This window comes from Lacerta agilis, chromosome 4, assembly GCF_009819535.1.
Source record: "Lacerta agilis isolate rLacAgi1 chromosome 4, rLacAgi1.pri, whole genome shotgun sequence".
NCBI lineage: Eukaryota > Metazoa > Chordata > Lepidosauria > Squamata > Lacertidae > Lacerta > Lacerta agilis.
In genome coordinates, this window is record NC_046315.1 from 25,835,681 (window position 1) to 25,851,325 (window position 15,645).

At 44.4% G+C, this 15,645-nt stretch overlaps 1 protein-coding gene across 1 annotated transcript; it reads left to right on the forward strand.

Annotated features, from left to right (window-relative positions):
* Positions 1 to 428: 428 nt before the first annotated feature.
* Positions 429 to 15,645, forward strand: KL (klotho). Its single transcript, XM_033146486.1, has 5 exons — positions 429 to 1,374; positions 7,169 to 7,679; positions 10,342 to 10,610; positions 11,485 to 12,592; positions 14,616 to 15,645. The coding sequence occupies exons 1-5, from the start codon at positions 619 to 621 to the stop codon at positions 15,011 to 15,013; spliced, it is 3,042 nt and encodes a 1,013-aa protein (XP_033002377.1). The 5' UTR covers positions 429 to 618; the 3' UTR covers positions 15,014 to 15,645.

The following is a 15,645-nucleotide window of genomic DNA, read 5'->3' on the forward strand; positions in this document are numbered from 1 at the left end:
CCAGCCAAGTCTGAGCTGATGCTGGAGGAAGAAGGGGAAACAAGACCCGACTCCCTGAATGGATGGTGATAGCTGACCCCCACCCCCACCCCGCGCCATCCTTTTAGGCGTCAAAGTTTATCACTGAGCAATGCAGAAGAAGCAAGCAGATTGAAAAAGGAAGCAAATGCAAGGTCAGGTGCAGGGAGCCGAAGTCTCCCTGCAAGAAGAAAGAAAACATTGCTTGAGGCGCGCGAAGGTAATGACGCATTTCCATCTCCCACTTTTGACACCCCCCGACGGGACGGTCCTTCGGTTCGGGGGCGGGGGGGGGGGAGAAAGACCCAGCGCAGATGCCTCTTTTCCTAGAGAAGTGCCGAATGCACCACCCGCGCCCACCGACGTGGAGAGGGTAGGTGGAGGCACAGAGCCCCGTCGTCGTCGTCGTCTCCCTTCGGTGCAAACCGGTTGACCTGCCTCCTCCTTCCCGCCACCTCCCCCCGCGGTAATGATTAACAGCCTCGCGGGGAGGGGGAAGCGAGGGGATAAAGGGGGCTTGGCTGGAGAAAGGGGGCAGACAACTCCAGCCGGTCCCGCGCCCGCTTCTCGCCGTCGTCGACGTCCGTTTCGGCCTCCCCCATGACTCGCGCCGCGACGCCAGGGCTGCTGCTGCTCCTCCTCCTCGCCCGGGTGCTGCTGCTGTGCCGCCCGCTGGCCGGGCACCCCGGGCAGGGAGAGGCCACTTGGTCTCGCTTCGCCCGGCTGCCCTTCGAGGATGAGCTCTTCCTGGACGACACGTTCCCCGACGGCTTCCTGTGGGGGGCGGGCAGCGCGGCGTACCAGGTGGAAGGCGCCTGGAGCCAGGACGGCAAGGGGCCCTCGGTGTGGGACGCCTTCGCGCAACACCTCCCCTGGGCCGCCGACGAGCCGAAGACGCCGTCGGGGGACGTGGCCAGCGACAGCTACAACCGCGTCGAGCGCGACCTGGAAGCGCTGAGCCTACTGGGGGTGTCGCACTACCGCTTCTCGCTGCCCTGGGCGCGCCTGCTCCCCAACGGCACGGCGCCCGCCAACCCCGCCGCCGTGAAGCATTACGCGCACTTTCTCGCCGGCCTGAGGCAGCGCGGCGTCGAGCCCGTGGTCACCCTCTACCACTGGGATCTGCCCCAGCGCCTTCAGGAGCTCCATGGCGGCTGGCAGAGCCCGGCTCTGGTCGGCTTGTTCCAGGACTATGCCGAGCTCTGCTTCAGGCACTTCGGCGAGCACGTGCGCTTCTGGCTCACCATGGACAACCCTTACCTCGTGGCGTGGCATGGCTACGCCACGGGCAAGCTGGCCCCTGGCGTGCGGGGAGGGCGGGAGGTGGGCTACCGCGTGGCTCACCACCTCCTCCAGGTAAGGAAACAGGCATGGAGGAGCCCAAGGAGAACATGGCTCAGCCGAAGTTTTCCATGAGTTTTGGCGACAGGGAGAGGGACCTCCCTCAGAGAGAGAATCATATAGAGTTGGAAGGGACCCCCGAGGGTCATCTAAAAGGAATCCCAACTAAAGCATCCATGGCAGATGGCCATCCCACCTTTCCTTTGAAACCTCCAGTGAAGGCACATATCCTGAGGACAGGAGCCAAGCAAATGGATGACTGCTGCTGGCTTCTATTAAGTTAAGAACGGGTAGGGTAGGGAACTGGTGGCCCTCCAGTTCAGTGTTGGGCTAAAGCGTCTAACAGGTTGAGCTGCAGTTGCCTCATCCCTGGTGTAGAATTGAAAACAGCCTTCCCAAACCTGGCGCCCTCCAGAATATGTTTTGGGCTATAACTCCCCAACCAGCATGGGAATTGTAGGCCAAAACATCTGTGGGTTATTTTTAGTATATGTGCTGCCGAAGCGAGCACAACATCTGTGGGCTGTAAGGTTAGGGAAGGTTGATTTAGAGCAAGGGCAGTGCAGTCCTAGGCCTGTTTACTCGGAAGCAAGTTCCAGTGTATTCCGTGAGTTGGTGTGCATAAAGGAGTGCAGCCTAAGATTTGCTACAAGCAGCAGACGAGTGAGCAAGGCACAACTTATCAACAGGGTATGGCATGCACCTTTGGAAATATAAAAGGTAGGATACACCCCACTGCCCTCCAGTCACCCAAATATTGGAAAAACACAAAGGAGGAAAATGGTCAAGTAAGTACCGTACATCTGGCTCTTGAAGATGACCTTCAAGCCTGTAGGTTAGGCTAAGAGAGGAAGACTGGCCCAATGTCACACAGTCAGCTTCGTGGCTGAGTGAAGATTTGAACTCTGGTCTTCCCAGTTCTAGTTATAAACATTCCCCTGTCCGCACTGGCTCTATGATTTTAGTGTTACCACATTTAAATGCTTACAATTGCCTGTGAAGGTGAAAGGTGAGGAAGAGCAAATTAAATTCTCCCCACTAAATAAAAAAAATCCTTCCGATAGCACCTTAGAGACCATCTAAGTTTGTTATAGAGGGACGTGGGTGGTGCTGTGGGTTAAACCACAGAGCCTAGGGCTTGCCGATCAGAAGGTTGGCGGTTCGAATCCCTGCGATGGGGTGAGCTCCCGTTGCTTGGTCCCAGCTCCTGCCAACCTAGCAGTTCGAAATCATGAAGTGCAAGTAGATAAATAGGGACCGCTCTGGCGGGAAGGTAAACGGTGTTTCCGTGCGCTGCTCTGGTTCACCAGAAGTGTCTTAGTCATGCTGGCCACATGACCCGGAAGCTGTACGCCGGCTCCCTCGGCCAATAAAGCGAGATGAGCACCGCAACCCCAGAGTTATCTGCAACAGGACCTAATGGTCAGGGCTTCCTATACCTTTACCTTTAAGTTTGTTATTGGTATGAGCTTTCATGTGCATGACACTTCTTTTCCCCACTAAAGTAGCAAGAGGGGGGGGGGAGGTGTGGGCTTGCAGAAGAATAGTAATGTCAGTCTGTTGCAGATTGTTGCAGACCTTTGCAGTATCCTAAAGAAGTGCAGTATAATGTGATGCATATTTATTCAGATGTAAGTTCTATGTTGGATGAGACTTGCTTCCTAGTAAGTGTATTTAGGACTGCAGCCTAATATATTGTGTCATGAGATTCTGTAGGTGACTGTGTGGTTTATCAAAGGCATAGTTGATAAATATAAACATGGATAAAATTGCATTTCATCGAATATTGCAAGGTGAGATGAAAAGACAAGACACATATCTGAAAGCAGCAGTACAGTGCAGTACATTACTAGTAGCATTTATTCTATTTGAAAATGAACAAGCAGGAGAACCCACATGAATTGATCATTATATTAACCATGACCAATTCACAAAAGGAAGATATAATAGTGACAAATGAATGCGTTACAAATACTGAGCCAAGTGCAGTAAAATATGGCCACAGTCACAGAATATACATCATCTTAACAGAGACATGAACATTGAAAATAATGTAGTTATTACCAGATGCACAAAAAGCAATCCAGTAGTCCAGATGTAAATTTCACACTCAAGAGATCCATCTCTTAGCTAAGCACTTTTGAATTTAGTGGGACTTTCTCTTAAACAAATATGTACTGGATTGCAGCCATCTATCCCACCCTTCTCCATCTCTACTCAGAAGCAGATCCTAATTTGTTCAGTGGGGCGTAGTCCCAGGAAAGTGTGCATTTGATTGCTCCCTTACAGCACAGTCCTCTCTGTGTCTACTCAGAAGTTCAATAGGACTTGCTCAGGTTAGTGTGTATAGGATTACAATGCCTTGGTTTTAAAGACCTGCAGTATTTCTTGATGCAATTTAACGAGAACAAGTTCTTGTATGTGGACTGGGATGAGGGTCAAGAGCACTTTCCCAACCAACACACCTGCCGGCATCAGAGGTTGGCCTGGCAGTGATCTAAGCTCCTGTGGCGCTGAGTTGCTCATGATACATACCGTATTAAAAGCTGTGTTTGCAGCATCCAAGTCAGATGTGAGTAATTTTTATCAGCATGTCTACCAAAATTGGCACAGTGTGACAGCTTTGAGCACTAGATCATAAGCTTTGTGGTAGACGGGAAGCGATGTAATAATGTTGTTAGGGCACATGCTGCTCTGTTAAGCAAAATTGAGAGGTGCCTGTTGCTTAGGGTTAGGCACAGAGAAGAATTTTGGATATACAGTACCGGTATATATTTTAAGAGGAAAACTATGTTGGAAATCTTTGGTCTATTATAAGCCAAGTCCATTACCTCTAAATTGCACCTCAGACTGTAATCCCTCTGTTCCAGCCCTTTTAGTTTTCCTCCCCCATTGCTTCCCCAGAATTTGCAAGCTTAGTACTGTAGCCCATATATGCATACAAAAAGTCCCAGGTATAATACCACACATCTCCAGAAAGGGCTGGGAAAGATCCCTGTCTGAAACTCTGGAAAGTTGTGGCTAGATAAGTCAGAGGTCTAACTTTGTAGAATGCTGCTTCCTATGATTCCAAGGAGGAAAAACAGCAGCATCTACCACAGTTCTCAGTTGAGAACTGTTTCAAAGATATTTCACTCTGCAGTAAGGGCTTAGAGCTTGAATTACTGATTATGGAAGTATAGCTTAAAAAATTCTTCCCAACTCGGTAATAATAATACCCCCAGAATTTCCATAATAAAGGAACCTGTGACTCTTCAGATCTTGAGCTGTCTTTCCCATCCCTGACCACGGGTGATGCTTGCTGGGGCTGATGGCCCATAGAGTCAAATGGCACCTGAATGGCCACAGGTTCCCCATCCTTGCTGTAAACAATGCATGTCCAAAAGCCTTCCTTGCAAAACACTGGAGATGCAGGAAGAGCCCATGAATCCCACACGTTCTTTCAGTTGCTGCTGTCCCTCCCTCGTGAAACTTGTTAGTTTGGGAAATATGCCAAGTTGAGAGAGAGGACCTCTAACCTATGGGGTTTGGCACCACAGACAAAATATTAATCTGTTGCATTTTTAAAATATTGAAATGTCATGTTTTAAAGGTAAATTCAAAAATGTAAACAAAAAATATCTGGGAAGAATATTCATTTTGACTACAGCTGTTTTCCCCATCCATGACAAATAATGGAAAGGCAGGTGTGGTTTTTTGCCGCTTCCTTTAGCAGTTTTTCATGATTTTCTTGAACTGCTGATGCAAGATTGCTTTATAGATATATCCCCAAATATCTAACAGAAATGCTTAGTGCCGATTGCCAGTTTCTTCCACAAGATTGAAATTGGAACTAATCTGATTTTAAAGATTTTTTTAAAGACAGAAATTAAACTAATTTAGTTAGGACTCTGATTCCTTTGGCTGTATTAGTGAAAATGTAGCATCACCTGCATATAGATAAATCTTCAAGTCCTGTGTGTCTGACCTAAACCCTTTAATTTTGTTCCATGCCCTCACTGCAATTGCTGGGGTTGCTATTGCAAATAAGATGGGGCCTGCCATGTCCCTTATGTTAGAGATAATTCTGAAGTTTTCTCATTAACTATAATAACTTGTTGAAGGAAGCCCTCTAAATAGTTTGAATCCAACTCAAAAACTGATCTCCTTTTCTGTGCCGCATGCTATGTTTTCCACATAGTGGCACCAAGGTTTATCTGAGATTCCACTCCCTTTCAGATATGGGCATAACATAGCATTTAAGTATTGCTATTTGCCAGAAACTGAGGATGCACTTAATGATCCCTCATGAAATTTAGTTGTTATTGTCTGTGGGGCTTCCATCACTAAGTGATATATATTTCACCTACCCACTCAGTTCTCATGAACTGAGCTTTGTGAAGACATAACAAACAAAAAAAAATTCCTTCCAGTAGCACCTTAGAGACCAACTAAGTTTGTTCTTGGTATGAGCTTTCGTGTGCATGCACACTTCTTCAGTCATGTTTTCTCATGCACGGTTTTCTCCTCTGCAACTGGTGATAGTGGTTCTAAGTGTGCCACATGTTCCATTATGTGAAAATATAGGTTCACATATCAATGCTCTAAAACCTAGGGGCAAGTAAAGGGAAAGATAGAACATCTTTCTTGACCACATGTTTGGGGTTGTTGGGATTGTTCCAGAGCTGGTGTTAAGGGTCAGCATAGTCAAACATCTGCTGAGGGACCACAACTCAGTGCGGGAGCAACTGGGGAAAGTCTCCTGGACCTGCTTCTCCTCCTCACCATTGCAACCTGGTTGTTCAACCACCTCTTCTTATTCTGGTCCAGAAAAGTGGTAGTGGAGCAGTAGATGTCACTTCCTGTTTGCATGTTAGCCGTCTCCCTTGCAAGCAAGCAAGGGGTAACATTAAGTAGGAGTAGTGCTGGGGAAATTGGTGATAACAATGAGGAGGTAGACTCTCTGAAGGAAGGTAGCTATGGATTTTCAGGTTGGTGAGAGACAGATTCCGAAAAGCATATTGCTACCAGCAGGTTGTGAGTCTGAAGGTGTTCATGCTAGCCAATTCATCCTTCTGAGTCTGAGCGGGATTACAGTATAAATGCCCACTTGCCTTTTTGACTGGCTGTTTAAAGAATTGCTCATGGGGGACTAAATGAGGATGGTATACAGAAATTGGTTCTTTGCTCCTTTCATTTTGGCCACAGAATAAGCAATGCAAGCAAATTATGGGCATTGGACTAGTAAAATTGTTTGAACCACTAATTTTTGTGGACCTGTTTGCACCAGAAGTACTTCGTCCAGGTCTAGGCACTGCAGTTTAGGACAAATTGGAACACGTCCAGCGGAAAGTGGCAAAGTTTGTCTTGACTTACTGTTATCGTTCGTTATGAGAGAAACAAGCCACAAGCGCTGGTTCACACTTGCCAGCCTCTGCATGGGAAAGGAAAGAGCACTGCAGGGACTTTTGAGTGGCATACACCAGTATGTTGCACATTCTCTTTAAATCATGGCTTAATTTAAACTGTGGTTTAGCATTATGTTTCCCTTCCCCTGAGATATTAGAATGAGAGCAAACAGTTCTGTCCCAAAGGGCAGAGTGGTATTGCTAGCTGTGAGGCTAATTTTCCTTAATTTTAAGTTGAAGGAAGCCAGCTGATTTTACTTTACTCTCTTATAAAGGTTGCACTGTGTTTTGATCGAATGAAGGCCCTAAAGCCACCAAGAGACTTATTGCCATCTAGTTGGTAACACAAATATCTGTTAAGACTGAATACATAATTTCATAAAACAGCAAAAATGAGTAAAATAAAAATTTATTTCCCGTAGGCTCATGCCAAAGTGTGGCATCTTTACAACGATCATTTTCGTCCTTCACAAAGAGGTAAAGTGTCAATTGCCTTAGGTTCACACTGGATAAGACCTCTACATATGACTGAAAACAGTATTCATGAGTGCCAGAAATCTCTTGACTTCGTGCTGGGCTGGTTTGCTAAACCTATCTTTATTGATGGAGACTATCCCCAGAGCATGAAGAGCAATCTTTCCTCTGTGCTGCCTGAGTTCACCGAAGCAGAGAAGAAGTTTGTCAGAGGGACAGCAGATTTCTTTGCTCTTTCGTTTGGGGCCACGTTGAGTTTCCATCTCGTGGATGCTGGCATGTTATTCCGCCAGGTGGAATCGCTAAGCCTGAGGCCTCTGCTTTACTGGATAAGCAGCGAATATAACAAACCAGAGATCTTCGTTGTGGAGAACAGCTGGTACGTTTCTGGTAACACTAAGACCGATGACTCCAAGTACACGAATTATCTTAAAAATTTCATTATGGACACTCTGAAAGGTAGGCTTGTAGATGGTATTCTTGTCACCATTATTATCCTGGCACAAGTTATGGGAAACATTATCCTCACATTCATTAAATAAGTTCTGCAGAGGCTAAAACCCAGTGAGTCCAGGTGAACATTTATCCAGGTGTTCATTACAGAGCGAGGTTCCAAAAGAACGGGATTTGCTTGCCTCTGCGGTTGCCAAGTGCTTTCCAACAAGTTTGGATAATGTTTCTTTGGTTACAGCAAAAAGTTAAGCTGGTTGCTTAATATAACTTCATGATGTTTGTACTCTTGGCTATGAGGCTTGCAGGAGAATCAGGCAGGAGATACCGGTACCCAATGATTAGTTTTAATGCATCAGATAGCTAAGTAAATATTTGCTAGATAAGAATATATACCAAATCTCTCTCTTTCTCTGGTGTGTGTGTGTGTGTGTGCATATATAATTTCTGTAACACTCTGGCAGTGACCTTAAGAGTCTCTTCTTGGGCTGCAAGAATTCATTCTTCCCGTAATGAAGAAATGGAAATAACTGTTGGGAGTACTTATCCAGCTTTCACAGCAGATTTACAAAACTGTGTCTCAGTCACATTTATACGAATATGGAAAGGGGCTTGAATATTGGTAAATGCATCAGATGGTAGATACAATGTCTCCTTTTAGCAACTAAGCTGCACATTCTGGCCCCCATGGAAAACTGGATTTGCTTTATGCATGTGTTGGTTTTTATTTTAAAACAACTTTGATGAAAGACGTAAAATAAGTGACAAAACTTTTATTAGCTCAACTTTACATTCAATACAGAGTGTTGTCTGTACCGTTTGCAACACTTTGGGATGGTCATTATTTTGAAGCAGAGTAGTATTTTAATGAAGCATGTAAACAATTAAGTAAAAGTTCTGTCTTGCTTTTCTGCTTACCTTGAAAACCCTAAATATCTTGGGTCTAGGTCACCTGAGAGACTTTCTCCTCTCATACCATGCTGCCTGCTCTCTAAGATGCATGGAATAGGACAATTTCCATGTCCTGTTTGTGGCTGAGGCATGGCTGTGCAGGATGAGAGAAGAGCCTTCTTGGTGGCTGCACCAATATTCTATAATACCTCAGAATACCTTATATCAGTGCTTTTTTCCTAAAAAAAAATGTTTAGGGATACTCTCATTTTGACTCCAGAAAATCACCCTTTTATAGTTCAAATTGGGAAAAATAAATACAGCAAATGGACAAAAGTACAAAGAACATGCATTACCTCATATTACATAGCTGACCATTAAACGCTTGCTTCCGTCTGAGATTCGGGTAACACTGGGAAAGGAAATGAGGCTGCCATCAGGGGTAGCAACGGAACTGACGGTTCACCATGCTATTCAACGGAACTGACCGTGCTGGAGAAGAAACTAAATTTTTAATTTTTAAAAGTTTCTTCTCCCGTTAGATTCACAAAATGTTTAGGGGTATGCGTACCCCTGCGTACCCCCCCCCCCCCCGAAAAAGCACTCCCTTATATTCTGAGACCCATTTCCCCTTCTTTCTTACTGTTCCCACTGACTGGTTAAACTTTCCTGTTCTTGAAGCATTTGCCTTGTCAGACATTATTGATAGATTGGGTAGAACACTATTTTGGAATATTTTTATCTGTTGTGTCGGTTTTTGTGCTGTCATTTTATTTCTTTAGTGGGATTGTTTTGTTTTTGACTGCAAGCCACCGTTAGCTGATGCAAATGCACTGGAAGGACAGGGTTCAAGTTTCCCAAACAAATAAGTAATGCAATTTCAAAAAATACAACCACGCAAATTATTTATGAAAGCTTTTATATACCACCCTCTCATAAAACACCAGGGCAGTGTGCAGCAGTGCAGAACCATCATTAAAATGACTGGGGACTTGAGAAAAGTTTCAAACGATTGTATGAATAAGTCTTTAAGAGACACCTGAAAGTCAAAAGCAAGGATACCTGCCCAATCTCTGCTGGAAGTGTTGTGCAGCATGGGACTTGAGACACTTGGAGCCGGATTCAACTACCAGTATATAGTTTTGCTAGCGGGAGCCAGCACAATGAGTCCTGCTAGCACAGTGGGACTTGTCCCCCCTTGCCACCTGAATGCCATCATATTGGCTGTGGGGGCTTTGGGGGGGGGAACCCAGAGCAGCACATGGGCGGAGGAGAGGGGAGATCATTTCATCAGGCAAGCAGGAATGCTTGTGGTGATGGAGCCAACTTCTTAGCGCTACTTTGAATTCCACCCTATATTTCTGACTTCTGGTAGAGGCCAGCTGGGCTTCTGAGATGTGGGAAGCAACTAAATTATATAAAACAATTAACAGTTTTGTTACACCAGTTTTGTAGAAGTCACAACGAGTAAGTGAAATCACATCCTTTTATAGAGGTACCTACTCATTTAAAAGTACTGTATTCAAAAACTTCCAGGCATTGTGTTTTCCATCAGAAAAAAAAGAATGCCATGGGACCAATTCAGGTGCCCACTGGGACACAGTGGAGGGATCCTTAGGCTATTTAGGCCATATCTGCCTGGCAATATTAACATCGTAGTTTGACAACCACTAAGCAGGATATGTAAGCGGTAGCATTTTTCTGAACCACAAACAAATCTGCTCAAATGTGTGCACATGGGGGAGTGAGGTCATCTTATTTTTTTTTGTTTTCTCCTCAGCTGTCAGGTATGATGGAGTTACTGTCATCGGGTACACGGCTTGGTCTCTCATGGATGGCTTTGAATGGCTCAGGGGCTACAGTGTTCGAAGGGGTCTGTTTTACGTTGACTTTCAAAGTCAGGATAAGAAACTGATGCTAAAGTCTTCAGGAATGTTTTACCAGAAGGTGATAGAGAACAATGGCTTCCTCCCAGCACCAGAAGACCAGCCCATAGAAGGGACTTTCCCCTGCGGTTTTGCTTGGGGAGTTACAGAAAGCTTTCTTCAGGTAAGCCAAATGAGAGAGCAAATCACTTCCTCCAATTTTCCTGTAGCGCAAGTGAAATAATAATATCTTTGGTTCGTTCCTAGACATGTGTTATAATTAGGGCAGTAGGGCCCTCTCTCTGACAAACATCACCGTTTGGGCATGTTTGGGTGCTATATTCCGGGCAGAACTCTCAGTGTGTGGGTGTCTGTGTGTGCACATCTTCCCCATTCTGTTGTGCCCCCCCCCCCGATTTAAAGCAACCACCCCCCACAGATTTGTTCTTTTCAGGGACAGATCAGGCAGAGGTATTAAGGTAACACAATCAAATGAAAACATGTTGCAGCCTTGTTAACTCTTACTCCTTCCTTAGAGGTAAGTGGGCTCCAGTGAAGGGAAATTCATTGTTCTTCATACTGTGTGTCAGTCAATTTTGACGGCTTGATATTTGTGCTTTGAGCTATTGAATAGTCATCTATGACATTAGCATAGTAAATTAGAACAATGTCATTAAATATTAAGTTGGTTAAAATTAGTATGTCACTTATTTCTAAGCCGCATCTTTGCTGTGATATATTTCGGTGAACTTTAGTGCATGGCAGACACATTTCTCATAAATCGTTTGGATGTCACCTTAAAAGTATTCTGAGCTCCCTCTGTTTTTAAAACTGATTGATTCTTGAAAGATTTATTGCATATCTAAATCATTTGTTGATGCAAACTTTAGATACTTCATAAAGCAGAGGTAGCTAACATGGTGATCTCCAGATGTTGACTCTCAGGTCCCATCAGCCTTATTGTTGTTGTTGTTGTTGTTATTATTATTAGGTTACTTGTTTGCTTGTGAGTTTACACATTTTGGACAAATTGAATCTGCTTCTCCCTCTCTTTCCAGGTAGATGCCACACGATCCCAGTTCCTTGACCCTAATGTTTATGTTTGGGATGTCCATCATACAAAGAAGCTGATTAAAGTTGATGGAAGGGGTGCCCCAAATCGCAAGCCCCACTGTGTTGATCTTCCGGCCATCAGGCTCCAGATTTCTTTACTTCAGGAAATGCATGTCACACACTTCCATTTTTCGCTGGTGTGGCCTTTGATTCTCCCTCTAGGTAATGAATCTTACGTTAACCACACTCTCCTGTTTTACTACCAGTGTTTTGTCAGCGAACTACTCAGAGTCAATATAACTCCTGTCGTTGCTTTGTGGCAACCCATGGGTGAGAATCAAGGGCTTCCTCTTCCTCTCGCTGAGCATGGAGGATGGGAGAACCGGCAGATCGTGGACGCTTTTGTTGAGTATGCTAGGTTCTGCTTTAAAAAACTTGGCCAGTATGTCAAATTTTGGATCACAATGAACGAGCCTAGCGATGACAACTTGACATACAAAGGAGCACATAACCTGCTGAAGGCCCATGCCAAAGCATGGCGCCTGTACGATAAAACATTCAGGAAGACTCAGAAAGGTAAAATCTCAATCGCCTTCCATGCCATCTGGGTTGAGCCCTTTTCGAAAAACGATTACAGTGCAGCCAGACGAGTTTTGGAGTTTAAAATTGGCTGGCTTGCTGAGCCTATCTTTGGAAGTGGTGACTACCCAGATGTGATGAGGCAGTGGCTTCACTGGAAGAACAGCCTAGGCTCCCATTACTTACACTTGCCTTATTTCTCGGAGGCGGAAAGAAACCTAATACGTGGTTCGTTCGACTTTTTCGCCTTGAGCCACTACACCACGACTCTCGTAAGCGCCATAAACGAAGACCCCATCAATTATGACCACCTCCTTGAGGTCCAAAAGCAAAATGACATCACTTGGGTGAAGTCACCTTCCAGAACTCCAGTGGTGCCCTGGGGGTTACGCAAGCTCCTCGCATGGGTCAAGGATAAATATGGCGACATCCCAATCTACATCCTAGCCAGTGGAATTGATGACGGGCAGAAACTGGATGAAGACAAACTGAGAATATATTACATGGAGCGGTATATCAACGAAGCCTTGAAAGGTAAGAGTGCTGTGGAAATGCTTATGTTTCTCAAGACCAACGTTTCTTGGTGTGTTTGCTGAAATGCTGTGTGTGATATGTAATAGCAACTATGCGTGCTTTTTTCCTGGGGGACACAGGGGTACGCATACCCATAAACATTTTGTGAATCTTTGTACTTTTGAACATTTACTGTATTTATTTTTCCCAATTTGAAGTATAAAATGGTGATTTTCTTGAGTCACAATGAGAGTACCCCTAAACATATTTTTTTAAGGAAAAAAAAGCACTGGCAACTATTATGTGTATACCCTGCCTTTTCCCCTGACAGGGAAAATAAGAGAAGCTAAAATATAGGGGGTGAAATATTTTTAATAAACATTAACAGAATTAAAACTGTGTGTGTAATAAAAACAAACAGAGAATTACAGTAGAAACAGTACCAGCCCTTTCATTAAAAGCAGTCAGTTCCAAAAAGCCTGTTGGAATAAGGAGGTCTTCACCTGCCAACTGAAGGACAACAAGGAGGGAGCCAGTCTAACTTCTCTAGGGAGAGAGTTCCAAAGTCTGGGAGCAGGAACTATGCTTTGAAGATAACTGAAAATCCAGTTTTCAGCAACTGGATGAGGCCATTGCCTCTAAGAAGGGATGAACTAATTAATACATGTTGATACCCAGAGCACATGCATAGTACATTTTGTGTGCACAAAGGCAATGTTTGGAACTCAGTGCCCTTCTGTCTGCTGTTGCTGAGAAAAAGATAGTTGCAATTCGTTGCCATGAATAGCCACTGAAGGCTTTCCTCCCCTTACCCCCAGTGAAATTGAGCTAGCTTAATACAGTAACAAAATAATGAAGGGTAAGAAGCGAGAGCCACTGTGCAGGCCTGTTCCTTGGGTTGAGATAGAGACTGAAGGTATGCAAATTATTATTGCATTAACTAAATGGTAATGAAATATTTGTGCTGTGTTTTTGTTGGTGTTTCATCTGTTCGTAGTGGATTTTTAATTTCATGAATGTTTGTTTTATTTTGTTGTAAGCTGCTATGGGGTTCAGTTTTAGAGCCAAAAAAAGCAGGGCCCACATGTTCTTATAAATAAACAAACTAATACCGCCATCTTCTCCTTCTAAGACTTCACAGAATGGTTTCTGTGGTATTGCAGTGTCAGTGGAGGGCAATGTTACATGCAGTTAAGTTCAGTGCCGTAGTGCATGCTGTAGCCTGCCAATAGCTTTTGGATACAGAAAGTTTCAGTTAAAAGACTCTTAAGTACTGGAGATCTGCTCCCTGACATAGTAGACAGTACAGTGGTACCTCGGGTTAAATACTTAATTCGTTCCGGAGGTCCGTTCTTAACCTGAAACTGTTCTTGACCTGAAGCATCACTTTAGCTAATGGGGCCTCCCACTGCCGCTGTGCTGCCAGAGCACAATTTCTGTTCTTATCCTGAAGAAAAGTTCTTAACCTGAAGCGTTATTTCTGGGTTAGCGGAGTCTGTAACCTGAAGCGTATGTAACCCAAGGTACCACTGTACTGGGCTCAACAGCACAATGGCCCCTAAAATTATACACTACAGGCACATCAATAGCATACATTTAAAGCACTCATGTTCCCCTTTAACTACCATGGCCTCCCCCTGAGAATTGGGGCTGGGAATTGTAGCTCTGTGAGGGGGCTCCTTTCAGCTCTGAGCACCCCTAACAAACTATGGCTTTTAGGATTGATGGGGGAAGCCATGACTCTCAAAGTTGTATGAGAGTGCTTTACGCCTATAGCTGTGGATCAGGAGTGGAGAACCACTGGCATTCAGGCCAGCTCTGGCACACAGCGTCTTGGGATCCAACCCACAGTCTTCCTTCTGGTTTTTTTGTGGCAATTAAGTTTACGTGTGCTTTATTTGTTGAAGGTAATGAATACTAACCTAGAGTTTAAATAACATATAGTGGTATGGTGGTCTAGTGGTAAAACACACGGCACTAATTTGTGTTTCTTTGTTCCCTCTCTCTGTGTGCATTTTGTTTGTATGTGTGCTCTATTTTGCAGCCTACACCTTGGATAATGTTAACCTCCGTGGCTATTTTGCCTATTCTTTCAGTGATAGGGGTGATCCTAGATCATATGGACTCTATCGATATACAGTGAATCAATATGAGCCAAAGTCTTCCATGATGCATTATAGACAGATTATTGACAATTACACCTTTCCTGGCTCGGAAACCGCTGGCTTGCTCTGCCTCAAAGAGCTTATTCTGTGCCCAGAATGTGACTCGTTGCAACCCAGAAGATCTTTGCTTGCTTTCATTTCTTTTATATTGTTTTCTTTCATTGTTACTGTATTTCTGATCACTTACTACTCCAAGAAGGTCAATAGAAGGCATGAATACGGCTTTCCTGCAGCTCATTGTCCTTCATATGCATTTCCTGGGGGAGCTCAGAAATAATTATACACCCGACTGTGATTATTGTTGCACCATGAAATCATTCATGCTGCCCAGTGTTGTGGAGCACTAAATGTGAAAAATGGATTGTGTCCATGAAGCTTGTGTCACTCCTCTCTGTATTAGCACTTTAGGTTAGCAGGCTTTTTTCCTGGTTTGCTGGTGGTGTAGCACCCAACCCCTGATCCACTGAGGGAGAGTCATGGTGAGAATAATGCTTCATGCATAGTGAGGTCAGTGCAGGCCTCATTGAAAATACTGAATGTATCTTTTATTGAGGATGGGGGGCGTTCTAACTTCTGTTTGATCATACCTGATATTTTGAAATTTTGCTTTTCTTCCTCTGATTGTGAATTTCTAATTCCATCCTAGAGAATCCTTGTTTGTTTTAGCTGAAGGACTAAAATTAGTCTGATGGAATGATCATTTGATTCACTTAGACATATGTTGTATTTTGGTTAGATGTGAGTAGTAGGGTTTGCATGTAACACTAAACCATGTTTCGGGCATTTATGATACTGTACCTACCTTCCCCCCACCTCCCCTCCCCTTTCCTCCAGCAATGAGAAGAGTGGCAGATTCCATTTCGAAACCCTAAACTGTGGTTTAGCTTAACTGCGGCTGGTTAAAACAAT